Raw genomic sequence first — 18,603 nt, forward strand, 5'->3', positions numbered from 1 at the left:
AGATATAATGGGTAATATTTGTGAGAGGGCCAAGGCAATTTATGGGCTTGTGTATGGAGTATTTATGAAGGCCCAATAGCATAGGGAATATTTGGATAATATATGTGGAAATATTTATGTGGGCTTAAAATAATGTGTGGGCTTATGTGAGTATTTTGTGAGTGGGCTAATAAAAATCAAGGCCAAAAAATTTGTACCTCAACAATGATGAGATTCTAACAAATTTTGACATAAGGACACATTTTGTATAATTGTAATTGTAATAGTTGACCATTTAAATTGTAAAAGTTAATGCATCAATTTAGAAATGACCTTAAACTCACAGAGAGAGAGAGAGAGAGAGAGAGAGAGAGAGAGAGAGAGAGAGAGAGAGAGAGAGAGAGAGAGAGAGAGAGAGAGAGAGAGAGAGAGAGAGAGAGAGAGAGAGAGAAATAATATATATATATATATATATATTTTACAAGTATAGTTTTTTTTTTCTTCTTCGAGTCAGGTTATTCACATGAACACTGTGTACTCAACATAAAGCCACCTATGAATCTAACAAACGCATTATAAAATCCTCATTATTTTGCCTCTTTATTTATTTATTTTTTATTAATCATGTTTAGAAAAATCTATCTTTTAAAGGGACATTATTAAATGCCTTATCCTATCCCTAAAATTGGAAAAAACTTTTCAAAAACTTACCAAAATAAATCTAATGGAAATGGTTTTTTTTTTTTTTTTTTTTTTTTTAATGAAGAAAAAGCTAGGAAAGTCATTGATATTTTGCGGATGATTTTTTTTTTCTTCTAAAAAGATGATATTTTAAGACACTTTAAAAAAGTGGAATCAAATAACCAATAAAATGGACCGAATAAATTAGCAATATTTTCTATTAGTACAATGCATCATCCTTTAAATTAAAAAAAAAAAAAAAAAAAAACCTAGAACGGGCCTTTGATTTATTTATTTTATATAGCAATATTATTCATGTCTTTTATCAAATATATATATATATATATATATTATTCATGTCTTGTTAGCGTCAAACCTTTGTTGTTTTGATGCATGTTCCGAACCCCATGGAATTAGCATATCTGTCCCATATGATATAATCTCAATTCAAAAGTGAAACTTTGGCCGAAACGTCATGTTGTTGGTACAATTTCAAAAACTTAGCATATATGCAAACTAAGCCAACCGTTGTGACCCCCTGCCAAGCAACACCATGCAAACTATATATATATACATATTCATACGCCCAAAGATTGCCTAAATCTGCATGTGACTCCCCCACACATTTTTACACAACCCATTTTGCTAATCTTATTGACATTAACCGTTCTAATATTCAAGGTTTTGTGAGGGACTGAACAAGAGGTTTTAATCAATATGGAAGAGTTTGGTTGGGGCATTGGTTCGATTGTGGCGATGTTGGTGGTAGCCGCGGTGATTTTCTTTTTCCCATTGGTGATGGGTCCATTGCATCCGCCTTCTGCTTCTGTACTCCTTATCATCCCCGTCGTGTTGGTCGCGGTTTTCATTTTCCTTCGTCAAGCCTCTAAGTGATGCATATGTCTTTTTTATTTTTGTTCTTTTTAATTAGTGTGTTTGTGGTTAGTTAATTAATTAATTTTGTGATACACATTTTCGGTTTTTTGGTTTATGAGAAGAGTGTGTAATGTAACATTTGGAATAGATTGTGTCCTTTTATTATGAAATGTACTTGAAGCCCTTTATATATAATCATAATTAAATTCTTTCTTTTGAATATTAACTACTTTTTCTAATGTTCTGTTTCTTATTTTTTTTTCTTAAATTTATTCTTTCATTTGAATATTTTTGTTAATATTAACTGTTTTCTAATGTTCTGTTTATCTGATTCTTTGTTTGATTATGGCTTATTGGAGTATTGTAAATTATTGAAATAAATAATCGTAGTGGACTTACGATGTTAAATCTACAACGCAAAATGGAAAGGTCCGTGGGGATTTTAGATGCATCTGGTGGTTTAATTCAATAATATGATACTTGCGGTCTTTAATTATTGGACAGTGAAATTTTACATATTTGTTAGATTTACATGAATGAATACTTTTATGTACAAATTGTGAAAAACTGAATGCAAATCAATTTCAATGAGCATTCAAGACTTGTGAATTATAATAAGACATGGTGTACTTTGAGTTGCTCTTTTTATTTGGTGAGAAAAATTTGAGTCACTCTATTAAATCTATATCTTTTGAGTCTTATTTAAAATTTTCAAGTCGTATGTTTGTTTATATATATAGGAATTTTTATCATAATACTATAAATGTTTACTATGCGAAGATTTTGTAGTATTACATTGTTAATGTACTTTTCAGTATGAGGTGTGAAAATTGCTTTCAATGATTTGTAATCATAGAGATCTTGAAAAGTTGTTTAAAGAAAGAATTTTTCTCAGGACAGGGAAAATAATTTAAATGCATAACTAAGTTGAAAGCATCATTAATTAGGGATCAATTATATCGTTTTTATTTATTATTTTTTAAATAATCCTGCCTCAGAAAAATATTATTTGATAAACCTTAGAAAAGGTTTTCTGTACATCTATTAGTATATTGCAAACATGTTACCCAAAGAATTTGTAGAGGCAAAAATAAATGTGTTTGTATGATGTATATACAATTTATTTTTCGCCTTATAAAAGAGGTTATTGTAGTGTCTTGCTCAAGGTGGTTTGATGTATTTGGGAGCCTAAAACAGAAAATTGAATTGAGGTATTTACATTTAATGACTTAAAAAAAAAAAAACTAACTATTACTTGAACTCTATTATCTTATTTTAGATGCAAATTACTAATTAAACATGAACCATATATAATTTTTTTAAAGAAAATTTAGACAAAATTTTTCACATTTGTCGATGTGGTAGATTGATAGTAGTAAGTAAAAAAGTGATGCTAATGGTAGGACTTAGATAAGAACTAGTAAAAGTTTGTTAACTCAATTGTTGTTAAAAATTGTTGTGAATTTTTTTGTATATTACTCTTTTTTTAGAAGTATTATATTTACAAAATTTTCACAACAAATATTAGGTGTTAAATTGTTACCGGTTCTAATTTGAACCTACTACTGAAATTACTTTTTTTTTTCTCACAAATAACAATCAGCCAGTAACAAATTACTACTTAGAATTTGTTATGAAAATATTGTGAAAAATGTTTTGGACATAATATTTTTGTCTCTTTATTTTTCTTGCTTTTCATTTGATTAAAAAAATGTTATTTTATTTATTGGCTATTGTTAATTTGAGTTTAATTAATACTATTACAATAAAAGAAATAACTCTATTGGTTAAAATTTGAGTCTTTTTTTACTTGAAGCCTTATATGACTGCCTCATTTGCCTATACTATAGAGCCAGCCCAAGTCTTGCTAGAATACCTTACCAAAAGGTTTGTAAAGTTGATTGTGTTGACTTAATAACAGAAAATGTCGACAGTCTTTTATTTAGTAAAACTAAACCTTCAATTTAGCACACTGTTCATAAAAATTTCTTCTTCTTCGTCCTTTTTATAAAAATTAAAAAAAAAAAATTCAAATCACAAATTTTAATAATTACAAGGTGAACAACAATGGTGATTTTTGTTCAATGTTTTTTCATGTAAAACTCATGATATTGTTCTAAATCTAACCATTACACCGATTGTTTGGCACATGTCTTATTATAAAAAGCTATGTAATCTCTGATAATGTTTATAATGTGCGGTGCATGTATGTCATCTTAAACAAGCAACTGACTTCTAATCGAATGCGCTTGTAAAATGTTAATACCATTGGTCAAATCACTTGATAAATGCAAAAAAACATAAAAGTCACTTAACATATTTTGGTGTGCTGTCGTTAGGTCAACTAATAAAAGAGAGTCCAAATCTTCTGTCCCACTTTTCCTACTCCACTTTATACTCCACTAATAAATACTTGCCACATGTTCACCTAATTAATTAAATACTACTATTAATTAATAATTGTAGTATTAATAAGTCAATAATGATAGTATTTAATTAATTAGAACACATGACAACTATTTATTGATGGAGAATAAAGTGAAACAAGAAAGAAACCAGTGGATATTCATGATAATATATCAAAAAGAAACCAGTGGATATTCCTGATAATATATCAAAAAGAAACCAGTGGATATTCATGATAATCACGACTTAAAGTATCTACTACCCATTAATTAACAATATGTCGTAAAAGAATTATTATTATTTTTATTAATATTAAATTATAAATAATAAATTAAACACAGTAGACTAGTGATAAGAGTATTTGCATTGGATTGGGCAATTTTGAGCCAAATTTAACTTTAAAAAGTCATTTTTTCTGTTTTGTCTAGTCCATTTCATATTTATACTAGCATTAAACTATCTATCTTTTTTATTAGTCTATTTAAATAGGGCAAAACTTAAGTACTATTCCTTAGATTTTCATTTTAAAATTCTGCCATGTAGATTTTTCCTCATAAGATGAAAATATATTTTTTAGTTAAGTAATTACATGGCTCAATTTTAAGTGAGAAATCTAAGAAACAACATCCAAAATATTGTACCTCAGTTTTGTCCATATAAATATTATTTATCATTTATATTTTATTCACACGCAAAAAAATTGGATAACATATATCTTTCGCATGATTTGATAGCCCAAGACCAAGATCGATCACTCAATGGCCAAGATATGAGTATGACACCCCACGACCAACTCGACCCATTCATGCCCAACTGGACACCCAACAATGAACTTGCTCCCACCAGAGTTAGGATTAGTCACTTACAACCAAGATCAATAACTCAATGGCTAAGATTGGCCATCTCACAATAGATCAATCTAAAGGAATTGATGGGTAGTCCAATGTGAATGCTCAAAAAAGAAGGAAATAACGTACACCAACAAGGCCATCAAAGAGGCTATCAAAGTACAAGTACTCAACTCTTCTTAGAAAAAAAAAAACACGTGTTTTAATTCAAAATAACTTTTGAAACTTTGAATTCTTATAAGCCTGCCTCATTACATAAAGCTCAACAGAAGGAAACTTCAGGGAGTAACGTCAACTTCCAAGTTCTCCTGAATTTAGTGTCTATTTTTGCCCGCGCACTAAATGCAAAATTCATGCACTTGGAACATATTTTTGCTCATACATTGCATGTACCAATCAATCTTAAAATAGAATTGCAAACTGAATTTTATTAATACATTTTACTTAATTTGACTTTCCGATTTCTCAAAAAAAAATTTGACTTTCCGCGTCATCAATATATTTAATGAAAACCCAATGCGCTCTCAATCACGTTCTACCCTCATTCTTCTGAGAATAAGGATGAGCAGTGACGGTGAAAATAAAAGTTGTGCTTCGCTCTTCATGGGGTTGCTCCTGATATCGTCGTTGCTTATGTTCCCATACTACATGAAGCCTGAGCCACCTCTTGTACTGTTATTGTTATTTTCAGCCATCCCCATCTTCATCTTTGTCTATTTCCTCGTTTTAGCTGTGTTTAAATGGTGATGCCGCGTTGCAATTCAAGCTTTCTTATGTTGAATGTAGCTCTAGAGACCTCAGCTGATCTTTTGCTCCTGTAGGACCGGGCCCAACGGGTAGAGTATTACTATGATCACGCTCAGGTGAACTTAGGTCGTCCTCCTTTATCCATTTTTTTTCCATCAGAAAAAAGAAAAAAAAAAAAAAAGAAGAAGACTTCAGCTGATCAACTTGAAGTCCATGTACAAAACGGACCAACTTCCCCTTCTACTTATTCTTTGGTAGCAGAAATTACTCAAGCGATTTGGAATACCAAATACAGAGGCTTTATTTTTGGGCATCTGGCGGGTTCCCATGTCATTAGTTCAACTAAATGTCTCCATGATTCCATTGATTGTTTTGCACATTTGAGGATTGTTGTGTACTTTACATGAGCCTAATGGAAAGAGCAGCCTTGTGGCTAACTACTTAAAAAATTGTACACTAGTTTATGTTGGAATTGCCAGCAGCAGTTGTGAGAAAAAATTTTTGCACATTTTTTGATAATCAAGAAAACATTTAGATTTATAGGAGTGTGCAAAAAATTGAGAAACTGAAAAAAAAAGGGGCCAAAATTGGCCGAATCGTTGCCAAAATTTCGGTTCGATTTTGGTGCGGTTTGGTATCGGTTTTCATTTTATAAAAATAAAAAATTTCAATTTCGGTGTCCCACATAAATATACGGGCCTGACCGAAATTGAACCGAAATATATTAAATATTAATTTGTACAAATTATATCAAGAAAGTTCCTGGTATCTTAGTAACAAGAACACGCATATTCTCACAACTAAACCCAAGTTTGACCCATAGATAGCAGTCGTTCTCCCCTCTCCCCCTCTAGTCATTCTATTTCTCCCCATCTCTCTCTTTCTGTCATGCCTCTGTTTCTCTCTCTGTCTCCATCACGCCACCGTTTCTCTCTCTCTCTCTCCATCACGCCACTGTTTCTCTCTCTATCACACTGTTTCAGTACGCTTTTTCGCCGTTCTCTTTTTTATTTTATTTTATTTTATTTTTTGTTTGCTATTTTGCTTGGTGCTTGGTGTTTGAGTGATGAGAAAATGTGAGAAGGCAAAGGGAAATATATATTTTCTTATTTTGGTATGTTCTTTGAATATATACATGATTTTTAGTTTTTTTTTTTTTTTTGGCTTGGTGCTTGGTGTTTGGGTGCTGAGAAAATGTGAGAAAGCAAAGGGAAATAGGGTTTTTTTTTTCTAAGAAATTGGAAGCCACCAAAAGCCAGCCAAACCGAACTGATTGAAATCCAGTCAGTTCGGTGTTCCTCCCTTACAGTTTGGTGTCGGTACCAAATTTGGTAAAACTGAAAATTTCAGCCCAGCGGAAAAATTACACTTCAAACCGACCAAACTGAACCAATTACACTCCTAATTTAGAACATCTTCATATAGTACCTAATCTAACTCATGAAAAGCAAAAATAGAATCAAGAATCAAGCCCTCACATAATATCAATGAGAACTCTTGAGCGGCAATTCTTGCAGATAAAACTGCACACTTGGTATAGGCACCAAATTCAGCAGCCACCAAACCCAAATAAATCTGAAGATGATTTCGACAAATTTGAATAACACTTTGAGCAAGCATGCCAAATCATATTGTCAATTGCCTCCAAAACCAAGAATGATAAATATGTACTATGGGCGTAGGATAAGAGAAGACACGAGGAAGCATAAAATGGAACACCAACTTCGGAACAGCACTTGGTTTCAGCCTAACTGCATCCCTTCATCTGTTTCAGTTGGACAAGAAACAGCATAAAACACTGCCCTTATACAGCCAAATTAAAAACAATATCATAGGCATATATCTAAAAGTTCAATGCTGATATATACAAGAAAGCTCCACCGAAAACATTGACAAAAAAGGGTACCAAGGCCCATAATATTTAGCTCTCAGCTGCTTCTTCAAAGTCTAAATAAAAAGCTTTTCCAACATTTACTACTCCTTTTCAGTTTTCACTCTTGGCCTCATTCTCAGTGTTTGCATTTTTAACATTATTTCCTGGATTAATGAGTCCATTTCCATACAGGATGTTCAAGTCATGAAAATATTGGCATGCCTTACCATTTGCAGCATGCTTCTTCCCACTTTCCATTGACCTTCTGAAGTACTTGTTCATGTTATCCCATTTCTCTTTACACTTCTTTGCAGATCGGTTGTAGCCCATATTGTACAACTCAACAGATATCTCCTCCCATATAGATCCTCTGGAGCCTGTTGGGCGAAACTTATGTTCCAAAGTAGTTCGAAGTGTTATCAGTGCTTGTACTTCAGCTTCTAGCCATTTTTTATTATTTGGATCGCACTTGACCTCATTCTGCATGCCAATTTCACCTCCATCTTCTTCCTTGCATCGGGTAATTAATGGTTGGGGAACTTGAATTTCATCACCCAAAATATTCTGTATCAAGGAAACGAAGGCTAGGCTACTTGACATCTCTTGGGCTCTTACCTCCTCTTCCCTTTTCATTCTTTCCATCTCCTGCTGCCTCCAAGCTTCTTCTCTGATTCTTCTCTCCTGCTCCCTCTTTTCTATTACCTCCATCAACTCCTTATGCATCCGTTCTTGCCTCTCCATTACTTTAGCTACCAAACTTTCCAGAAAACCCTTAAGCTTTTCACTTGGTTTTCTCTTTCTCTTCCGGTTTATAGGTTCATTGATGTTTGCCGATGTAAAATCATCATCATCATCGTCATCCTCATCTGAAGAAGAGCTGACAGCAGAAAGAAATCCATTAAATTGGTTAAACATGTCATACAAGTTTCAATGTCCTAATATCCAAAGACTATGACTTGAAACACAAAAAAATCAGCCACCTATAGTTGATGGGATGATGTTACTTCAAATAAAACACTTCAATAAAGCTATTGAATAGTGCATAAACAAACCAAAAGGGCCCAATTACAAAATCCAAGTGTTTCTCTTCTGACCCTACACATAACAACAACAAAAAAAGTAGTTAACACTTTTAATCTACATCACCTGCCTATGCCCTTATCAGTTATCACACCACAAGAACCCTTCTCAACCCCAAACCTAATTCCACCAGCCATTATTATCCCAAAAAGTCCCATCACCATCACCACCAACATCCAAGATCCCCCATTACAACAAAATTGCAAACTCATCATGCACATACATTATTATAGTTCACTACAACCCAAAAAACAAAAAAACTAATACAAACTCATACAACCAGTGTCATTTCAAACACAACCACACATACCCATCTAACAATTTCATCTTAAATTTTCATCACATTTCTACTGCACCAAGTCCAACATTCCCCACCTCATAGTCTGAAAGAAAAACCATAAAATTCAGCTTATTTTCACCGTATGTAAAAAAATTTTAACAGTCTAATTTTTTATTTGGGTGCAAAACTTAACTTTTTCCAACAGACAATACCAAAGGGACCCTCACAAAAATTGTAAATTCAAATTGAATAGTGAAAACCAACAACAACAACAAAAAAAAAAAAAACTCATTTTTTATAACAAAAGAAAGCTTTTTTTAAGAGAAAAATTATATAAAAAGCATCAAAAGCTCACCTAGATTCTGCTTCAAGTTCATCAAAAACCCGAACCTCATCATTCGGACCCCAGCAACAAGTACCCGACCCGACCCGCTTCGGAGTCTCAAAACACTCGCCATCGCCGTCGCCGGCCAATCTATTAACAGCACAAACCTCCTTGCCGGCGGCCAGAAACCCCGCGTCCTCCTCTTCCGCCGAGCAAGTCGCTAGGGTTCCGGCGAGCGTCGGTTCCGGAATCTCGTAACTCTCCGGCGGAGACCGCCTGATCGGGCGAAGCTTCTGCGGCGGAAGGCTATGGCGTTGAGGGATCAACTCGACGGGAGAAAAGTTAATCGCAGGCGGCGGATTGGCGTAAATCAGTTCGGCGGTGTCCGGAAATGGCGCCACGTGGCCATGGAAAGGCTCCCCCGGACACGGAATTTCACCGTCGCCGGTGAAACCCCCCATTAGAGTAGAAAGAAAAAGCGTTTAAAAGTAAAAGGTAAAAAAATAAACGAATGAAATTTATGCGGCGGTGAAGTGAGGGTTCGTTTCTTTCTTTCTTTCTTTTTTTTTTTTCTTTTCTTTTTTAAGATTGGTGAAATGGGTTTAGTCAATAAGAGTAAAAACTTACAAGACTACAAGAGAGTTTGAAAAGTCCCAAATAGGTTTTTTATTCTTTGTACATATTTACCTTCCTGTCCTCCTATCTGACGTGTCACTTTGTCAGCATGCCATATTTCTTTTCTTTTTTTAGATATTTAGTAGTATTTCCTTATTCTCTTCTGTATAGTATAGGGTTTTTTCTTGCTCTCAAAAATAAATATTTTTTTATAGGGTTTTTAAAGTAAAATATTTTTACCTTTTTCTCAAAAAAAAAAAAAAATTTAACCGCGTGCATTTCATGCAAGCTATGATTTGTCGCAAATTCGCAATGCTTCTTATGCATGGGCACGGTGTTGTTGAAAGAGGTTCGTATCAAAGAATTTTCATTAAAAATAAAAAGGAAGAATTTTTCATATTGGAGAATAGGTTAAGTCATGATAGGTGGATTCCTAAATTATACCATGTTTCCATGCATGATTTTGCCGAACGATGCTTCAATGAATGCTCTTATTGATCCATGAAATCATTTTAGGAAATGTTTTTATTCCTCATGATTCACGAGACATGAATGATTAGTTGATCCCTTTAAACTCTAGGGCAACAAAAAATGTTTTCATTTTGGTTGGGATGAAGTTTGGCCAATTTGTGTTAAGGAGTGCTTATCATATGTTGATAAAGGTTTTGGATTAAAATATATTGAGACAAACTCCCATGCACACGTGCAAAAAAATTTCAATATTTTCTATCAAAACTATGCTTCATAACAATTTTTCATAAAATAAAATTCATCTTTAACCATTTTAATAGTGAAATTTTTAAAATTTTCATTTTCAATATAAATTACCAAATCGTTTACCAAAGTGAGTAAATTTTTTAATTAATCTGATGCAGTTTCAAAGATATGAATGATTCAAAACAATAGCTACAAGAATACATTTTACAATAAAAATATAAAATTGAAAAAATAAAGTATCTTCTCTATAAGTATTAAACCAGTTAACCAATTCTTCTTTTAACAGCATCATTGTACAAACTCAAATATTTGGGGGCATGGAGGATTCCCATTTTTGTAGGCTAAAATTTTCAAATGTTAAATATTTTTTTTTTGGTGGGGGGGTGTTTGTGAATTGTGTGGTAAGGAAGTTGAAATGGACTCTTATGTCTTTGGGAGGTGTCAATATTCTATTGATGTTTCAAGTGCTTCGATAGTGCATTTTCTTACTATCATTGATGTTGCAAAGGAGTTTAAAGATGTTGCAGCTTATGTTCAGGATGAACATGCTGGGATTTTCTGTACAACTGCGTGGTTGATTTGGTGGAGTCGAAATGATCTCTAGTTGATTGGGGGGGGTGGGGGGGGGGGGTGAGCAAATAAAGGGCCATGGATTTGATGGTTAAGGCTTGTGAATATGGGAATTTAAGGAGTTGTAGACTATTCAAAATAAAATAATTTTTTTTATTAAAAAATAAAAATAATAAAATTGGCACCAACCTTGGAATCCTTTCTCCAATCATTTCCAATTTTCCATGGGGCGTGAATTTGGTGGTTGCGAAGATTGATTGTCAATTGGGGATACGGATGACTTTCAACAATGCGACTATTCTAATGGGGAAGCCGATGAGATGTCACTTGTCAGTTTGCTGATTAGGCATTTCCATGGGTGAGTCATGAGTGAGTTTGCCAATTGTGTTTGCTGTTCAAGGGTAGAGGGTTCTGGTGGGATATGTGGATTTAGGCCATGCTTAATGGTAGTACAGGGCTGGATTTTGTTGACAACATGACATTTTTGGTGAATTGCTTTTCTTTTAATTTTTTTTTAAATATATATATATTTTTTATAATTTTATTGTATTGAATTTGTGATTCAATTATGATGTTATGGTGTTTGTCGCAACATTGATTTTGTTTCGTGGTGATTTAGTCTTGAAAATTGGCATTTCTTTTCTTTGGTCAATCAAGTGTTTATCAAAATGTCTATACCCATATGTAAGCAAAATAATTTTAGTTATTAAAAGTTTTTATAACATCAATTTTTTAAAAATTGTTTTTGATTCATATCATACCAATAACATTATTTATTTGAAAACAACAGCTATTTTTTTTTTTTTGGTTTTGTTTTGAATCTTCAAAACAAGTTTTTTATGCTTTTAAAAACAATTTTGAAATTGCAAATTAAAGGTGTGCGTGGATTGTGTTGGAGGGGTTTTTCAATCCAATCCAAGCTTGTTGGGTTGAGAAATCTCCCACCTATCACTTGCATATAAGGACAGAGCTAGAACTTAGAGTTAAGGGGAGCGACTTTGTTGCTAGTTATGTATAGTGACTTCGGTCTCTAACTTTGCTATGGCTTAGCTACTAATAGTTTTTTTTTTTTTTCCTTTGATGTATGCGCTATTGGGTCAGAAAAAAAATATTTTGTTTAAAATTTTTTACAGGGTCAAGTTATTTGTTTGGGTAAAATTGGTTGATTAGGGTTAAATTTTTTTTTTACTATTGGTAATCTTTGTTGTTGGACTAATTTTTTGGGCTTGTATATGTTGATGCTCATTTTGGAATTCCAATATTTTGGAATTCCAATAGCAGGAAGAATCCCTACAATAGGGGCAGCAAAGAGTTAGTGGATTGATAAAAAAAACTATTAAGCCCGAATAGCAGGAATAATGGATCATAGACCCATAAAGAAAATAAATAGGCTTTGAGGAAAGCAAATAGGCCTAGAGGAGCCTAGAGAAAGAAGTAATAAACCCATGAGAATTATGTGATGTAGAAGAGTAAGAATGGGCCACAATAGGCCCAAAGTAATAAAGTAAGAAAGTAAGAGATTAATGGAAAGCCCATGAGCCCTAAGGATGAAGGACAAGGTAATTGGGTTAGGGAAGTTTAAAAGAGTTAGTAAAAGTCCATGAGAATGCAGAATTAGAAAATGGGCCAAGGATGCCCAAGGAGAAAGCAAATGGGCCGAGGGAGCCCACAAGCAATGTAATGGGCCAAGAAAGCCCAAAGTAGCATGAGTATAAATCCAAAGACCATACTGGGTCATTGTAACCAATTGAGAGAAGAACATGCAACAGGCCCAAAAGAGGCCTAGCAAGCACGGGTCAACTAACACCACATGTCAAATAACACCACGACAGGAATAACAGAGTGGTATGGTAGGAATGGCAGCAAGATTATGGAAATAGCAAATAATGGGCTAAAGAGAGGAAAACCCACAATCAAGCAAGACCCAGCCCTTGAAAGGAGCAAGCCAATAAAGAATGGAAAAATTAGAAAACAGTTCATGCTATAAGAGGTCAAGGATGAGCAGCAGAATACACAAATGAACCTCCAGACCATGGCAAACGCATGAGCAGTAGACAAGCTTTTGATTTACACAGAAGTGGAGCACGCGCAAGGCCCAGGCATTACCAACCTGTACCCAGCCAATACAAGGGTGGTGGGTCATGGGTCAGAGTTAAGAGAGAGTATGGTCTTGCGATGGAGAGAAGGGAAAGCCTATTCTGGAGTTCTCACTCAGATTCTTTTGGGGGAGATGTCCTGTTGGGATAACATACTACTCAAAAGAAGGAAGGATGAGTTAGAACTACTAGATGCATGTTATGAGAGATAGCAAGAGAGAATACCCACACTGTGGTGGATAAGAATGCCACGGTAAACAAGTAAACAAAACAGTCTTCTTTGTTTGGTAATGGAGAGTGGCACAGCCAGCATAGGTAAGTGGTGGTAGCTAGGCAGCTGACAAACTAGTGGGTGGTCGGGAAGGACACCCTAATCCTGACAAAAGTAGTTAAAGGCTAAAATGGTAAAAACCAGTTATGACTGGCAGTATATAAAGGGTCCTTACCTTGCACGGTAACATCATCACAACAGTAGTAACCATTAAGAGAGAATCACAACACCACCATCACACTACACGAGTAAGCACTAAGAAAGAAAGAAAGAAAAGAAGGGGAAAGAATTAAAGTAGTAAAAATAGAGTGAAAGAAGTAGAGGATCAAGAAAAGAAAGAGAGTGTGTAGAGTGGTAGACATGCACCAATAGGTTAAATCCTTCTCTCCCTCTAAAAGGCCTGCCCTTTGTTAAGGATAAAAGATTTGTTTGGGCATAAACTATTCAGGCCCGTTCCCTCAAAGTGGATAATTTTTACAGAAGGATTCTCTTGTGAGGTTGTCCACGTTGAGACAATAGTTCCTTCCTTGGCCTTAGTCCTGTAGCACAACTGAACAAGGTAGACTAATCTTTTTTCTAACAGTAAGTGTGTCGTCTTTATTATTGCCCCATTGTATCTGCCTGCCATAACCCTGTTGTAACAGCCACGCCTGCCATGGGCATGTGATCAAAGTTTCAACAAAAAGTGGCATAGTTTGTGCACAAGCCAAATCAAGGTAAGTTGCAATTAGACCGGTCCTAACTCTCTTATCTAGAACACTTGGGCCTCAGTGTAGCAAGAGACAGCCCAGCCCAACATCTCATCTCAAAAAGGCCCACCACATTTAAATTGGCGACTCCGCTAGAGAGTTAGGAAACAGATAGGGACAAAAGATAGAAGCCCTTGCAAGCAAATGTCCCTAAAATCCAAAACAAAATGAAATATGAGTGCTGTGCCCTCACAGGCAAAGTCTAGGCCATCAATGCCTCACCAACAGCAGCCTAACTAGGTGGAAGTTATCAATAGAATGGGGGCTAAACCCCAACTGCAACTAAGGATCCCCACTGACAATGCTAACATTTTCATTAAGGTGTTGCAATCGTTACAACACTCGCAGCAGCAAATGATGGAAAAAATTCGTCAACTGAAAACAGACAAGACAAAGGAGGAAGGGAGCCAGCATGACCTGGAGCATACGACAAACAAAGAAGAGACACCAATTGAAGGCGCTTTGAATGCGGAATAACGTTTCATCACTATGGCTAAAGTAACAGCTCTCTTGGAGCAGGAGAGGGCCAGAGCACCCAATGAGAGATTCTATGCATGAAGACCTCCCTACCCATTAAGGATACTCAACAAACCATACTCAGAGAGGTATGAACCCCGAGTATTTGCGCAGTACGATGGCAGGAAAGGAAATGTTGTCGAGCACGTAAGTAAGTTTATTATGCGGCAGATGAGGACTTATGTCTTCGGGAATTTTCTAAATCATTATGTAACTGTGCATATACTTGGTACATCGGTTTAAAGTCAGGATCAATTCTAACTTGGGATGACATGGTGAATGTATTTTGCATTAAATACTTTCATGGAGAGGAAATAGTAACACTTGCGACCTTGCAAGCAACCAAGCAAAGAAATGGTGAGGATTTAATGGAATACATCAAAAATTCAGGGACATAGCACTTGACTACTATGATCATTATGAAGAAAAGACATTGGTAGAAATGTGTATGACAAATATGATCAGGGAGTATAGAGCCATCTTGGAAAACTTGGAAATCTCTCAATTTGCACAGTTGTTGCAGAAGGCCAGGAAGACTGGTCAGTCAATGAGGCCAAATTCTGACAAAAGAAATGCTTTACAGGTTGTGGTAGTATCCACTGGTGAAAGAAAAAGGAAGGTTGACGGAAGGGAGTATGATACCCCTCAACCACTACCATGCACCCTAAAGCAGCTAGATGGGCTCTTAGACAAATGGTTAGCAGACGGAGTCTTTAAGCCTAATCAAGTTTCCAAAGAGCCCACAAAGGAAGAGCGGAGGGACCTACGCTTTCATCGCCTGCACAACTACGTGCAACATCTTATCGTAGAATGTTGGGTGTTCTGCAAATTGGTACACCACAAAATCAAGGAAGGGACTTTAGAGCTGTCCCAGCTAGAAGTTCAAAGAAACCCACTCCCAAACCACAAAGGGAAGGGTGTAGCAGTAGTTGTGATTTGTACAGATCCAGGGGAGGATGAAGAAGAGAGCCTAGCTCTGCCTGCCACAGCAATTACCACCTTGCAGAAGAGTTCCAAGTTCAAGAATTTGTTCAATTAATTGGGGCTCATAGTGAAAGAGCAAACGATAGCTATAGAAACCCTAGTGAGCATTGCCTTTAGGGAAGGAATAGAATGTCTAACAGCTGAAGTCGCAGGTGATAGAGCTCTCCTGCAGGAGTCAAGTGAGATCACTTTTAGTGATGAGGATATGGAAATGGGGTACTCAGATCGCAGGAGGCTCCTTTACTTGGCAACATCTATAAATCAGATTCCCATCAAGAGAGCCTTGGTGGATACGGGCACTTTCATAAATCTTATCCCACTAAGCACTCTCCAAGTAGCAGGAATTTTGGAGAGGAAGATTTAGGGATGCCCAATGGAAGTGACAGTATTTGGGGGAAGAGGCGAGTACACCACAGGCCACATTCAGCTATTGCTGAAAGTGGGTTCAATAGCCTCATTAGCCCGCTTCCATGTGGTAAAAACGGAAGTCTCGTATCATATGCTTCTGGGAAGACCATGGTTACATAAGCGCCGATTAGTCTCATCTACCTATCATTAGTGTGTGAAGGGAAAGTTGAATGGCAGAATGATACGCATAGCAGCAAATCCATCACCATTTGAGCAGGCAAAAGCTCATCTAGTAGAAACCGACCAATGGGCATCATCTAGGGAGAGCTCAATATCGAAACCATGAGGTACCTTTGTACCTAGGTAGAAGGACATCCAAAGTGATTCGGAACATGATCTGAGGAAGCTGCTATCGCAGAAGAAGAAAATGAAGGAAGCACCCATAGTGGAGTCAAATGACACACCACAATGTGTCAAGGTTTAAGGCCCTAATGGCAAGATTGTATACAAATTATGAAGGTGCACGGGGCCTACATGTGATATGCAAGTAGGCCCTAGATAAGAATGGCAACATAAAAGCTTGGTGTGCTGCATGGCGCAAGAAGGTTCGGAGGAAGGAATTAATGAGGAAAAAGAGGAGGAAATTGTGACGAAAAAGGATCTATAGGTTATGGCAGAAGAAAAATTGGAAGAAATTAACTTGGGGTCAACCCAGAAGAACTAAGACCTATTTCAATTAGTTCAAGACTATCAGAAAAGGAGAAATCATAATTATATTGTTGCTGAAAGAGTTCAAAGATGTCTTTGCATGGGATTACAGCGAAATGCCAAGATTGGATCCTAGGTTAGTGGTGTACACATTGAATGTGGACTCCAAGGCTAAGCCAGTGGCCCAGCCTACCAGGATTTTTCACACTGAAATAGAGGAACAAATAGTCAAAGAGGTGCAAAAATTGCTGGCCGCAAGCTTCATTAAGCCTATCCAACACTCGCGATGGTTATCCAACACTCGTCATGGTTATCCAACCGAATGCCAGTGAAGAAGAAGAATGAGCAAATAAGGTGTTGTGTAGACTTCAAAAATCTCAACAGAGTCTACCTAAAAGATGAATTCTCGTTGCCAAACATGGATTTGTTGATAGATTCTGTGGCAAGGAACGCCATGTTTTCGTTCATGGACGGATTCAGTGGGTATAATCAGATCAGAATGGTGCCAAGAGATGCAGAGAAAATTGCTTTCACAACACCCATAGGCAACTTCTACTATATTGAAATGCCTTTTAGGTTGAAAAATGCAAGCACAACTTACAACGGACAATGATGGCTATATTCCACGACATGATGCACCGAGAATTGGAGGACTACGTAGATGACATAGTCGTGAAGTCAAAGAAGTGAGAAGAGCATGTCCAAATATTGAGAAGAGTATTTGAAAGATGTGGAGCTTTCAAACTAAGGATGAATCCCTTTAAGTGTGCATTTGGGTGTCCTCTAGGAAATTCCTAGGTTTTTTGGTTCACAACAAAGGGATAGATGTGGACCCGGCCAAAGCTACGACCATAGCAATCATGAAACCGCCGGCTATGGTGAAAGAATTGAAGAGTTTCTTAGGAAAAGTCTCATACATTTGGAGATTCATCCCTAGTTTAGCATCAATTACTTTGGTTTTCGCCAGATTGGTCAAGAAGGGGCAAAGCTCTAGGTGGGGAGAAGCATAACAGATAGCCTTCAAAAGGCTACAACAAATTATGATAAAACTCCCTACTGTGCAAGCCTCAATCTGCAAAAAGCCATTATTGCTCTACTTAGTCACCACTTCGTATGCTATAGGGGCATTAATTGCCCAAGAGGATGGAGGTAGCGTGGAGCAACCAGTTTATTACATCAGACGTGCTCTGAAGGATGCAGAGACTCACTACCCAAGAGTAGAAAGAGCATACTTGGCCATAGTATATGCTTCACAAAGGTAACGCCATTATTTCCTAGCCTATAAGGTATGGCTGATGACTAAGTCCTATGTAATCAAAGCCTTATTGCGGTAGCCAGTTCTTTCCAAAAGGATATCCCATTGGTTACTTCAGTTGTCATAGTACGACCTAAAAGCGGGAACACCCATAGCAGTGAAGAGCCAGACTATAGCAGACTTATTGACACAATTTGTAGAGAAGAAGAATTCCCACTGGACAATAAGGTCCCAGGGGAGGTAGTCATGGTAGAAGAAGTCTGGGAGCAATGGGTGATGAAGTTTGATGGGTCTTCTACCACCTAATTAGGAGGAGTGTGAGTAGTTTTGTATCATGAAGAAGACAAAGATGTGGTGCTTTTATTCAAACGGGCAAGCCACGACCCTTGAAATGAGGATCAAGCATTTAAAAGTGATGGATGATTCGAACCTAGTGGTTAGGCCAAGGGAAGCTTCTCCTTAAAGGAACCCAGCTTAGCCCCATACAGAACGATGGCCTAGAAGATTAAAGAAAAGTTTTCAACGTTTGAGATAGAGCACACCTCGAGGAATGAGAACCGGTATGCGGATGCACTAGCCACGTTAGGCTCATAAATAATTTTTAAAGGAGATAGCATTAGGATAGAAGTCAGTAAGAGGAAGGAGTCTATTGTCGAGATGCTAAAGGAAAGGTTCCAAG

At 36.4% G+C, this 18,603-nt stretch overlaps 2 protein-coding genes across 3 annotated transcripts; one reads left to right on the forward strand and one right to left on the reverse strand.

Moving 5' to 3' along the window:
* The first annotated feature begins 1,206 nt into the window (after nucleotides 1-1,206).
* LOC111986520 (uncharacterized) lies at nucleotides 1,207-1,687 on the forward strand. The gene has a single exon (XM_024018161.2). The coding sequence runs from the start codon at nucleotides 1,378-1,380 to the stop codon at nucleotides 1,552-1,554; it is 177 nt and encodes a 58-aa protein (XP_023873929.1). The 5' UTR covers nucleotides 1,207-1,377; the 3' UTR covers nucleotides 1,555-1,687.
* Nucleotides 1,688-7,107: 5,420 nt separating this feature from the next.
* On the reverse strand, nucleotides 7,108-9,691 carry LOC111986524 (trihelix transcription factor GTL1). Of its 2 annotated transcripts, XM_024018167.2 has the most exons (3): nucleotides 9,126-9,691; nucleotides 7,638-8,287; nucleotides 7,108-7,302 (listed from the first exon to the last, which is right to left on the reverse strand). In XM_024018167.2, the coding sequence occupies exons 1-3, from the start codon at nucleotides 9,554-9,556 to the stop codon at nucleotides 7,280-7,282; spliced, it is 1,104 nt and encodes a 367-aa protein (XP_023873935.1). In that variant the 5' UTR covers nucleotides 9,557-9,691; the 3' UTR covers nucleotides 7,108-7,279. The 2 variants fall into 2 exon arrangements, with proteins under 2 accessions (XP_023873935.1, XP_023873934.1); XM_024018166.2 differs by having other exon boundaries at nucleotides 7,108-8,287.
* Between the last annotated feature and the right edge of the window lie 8,912 nt (nucleotides 9,692-18,603).

The sequence above is a fragment of the Quercus suber genome, unplaced genomic scaffold (assembly GCF_002906115.3).
Source record: "Quercus suber isolate HL8 unplaced genomic scaffold, Cork oak 2.0 scaffold_10, whole genome shotgun sequence".
NCBI lineage: Eukaryota > Viridiplantae > Streptophyta > Magnoliopsida > Fagales > Fagaceae > Quercus > Quercus suber.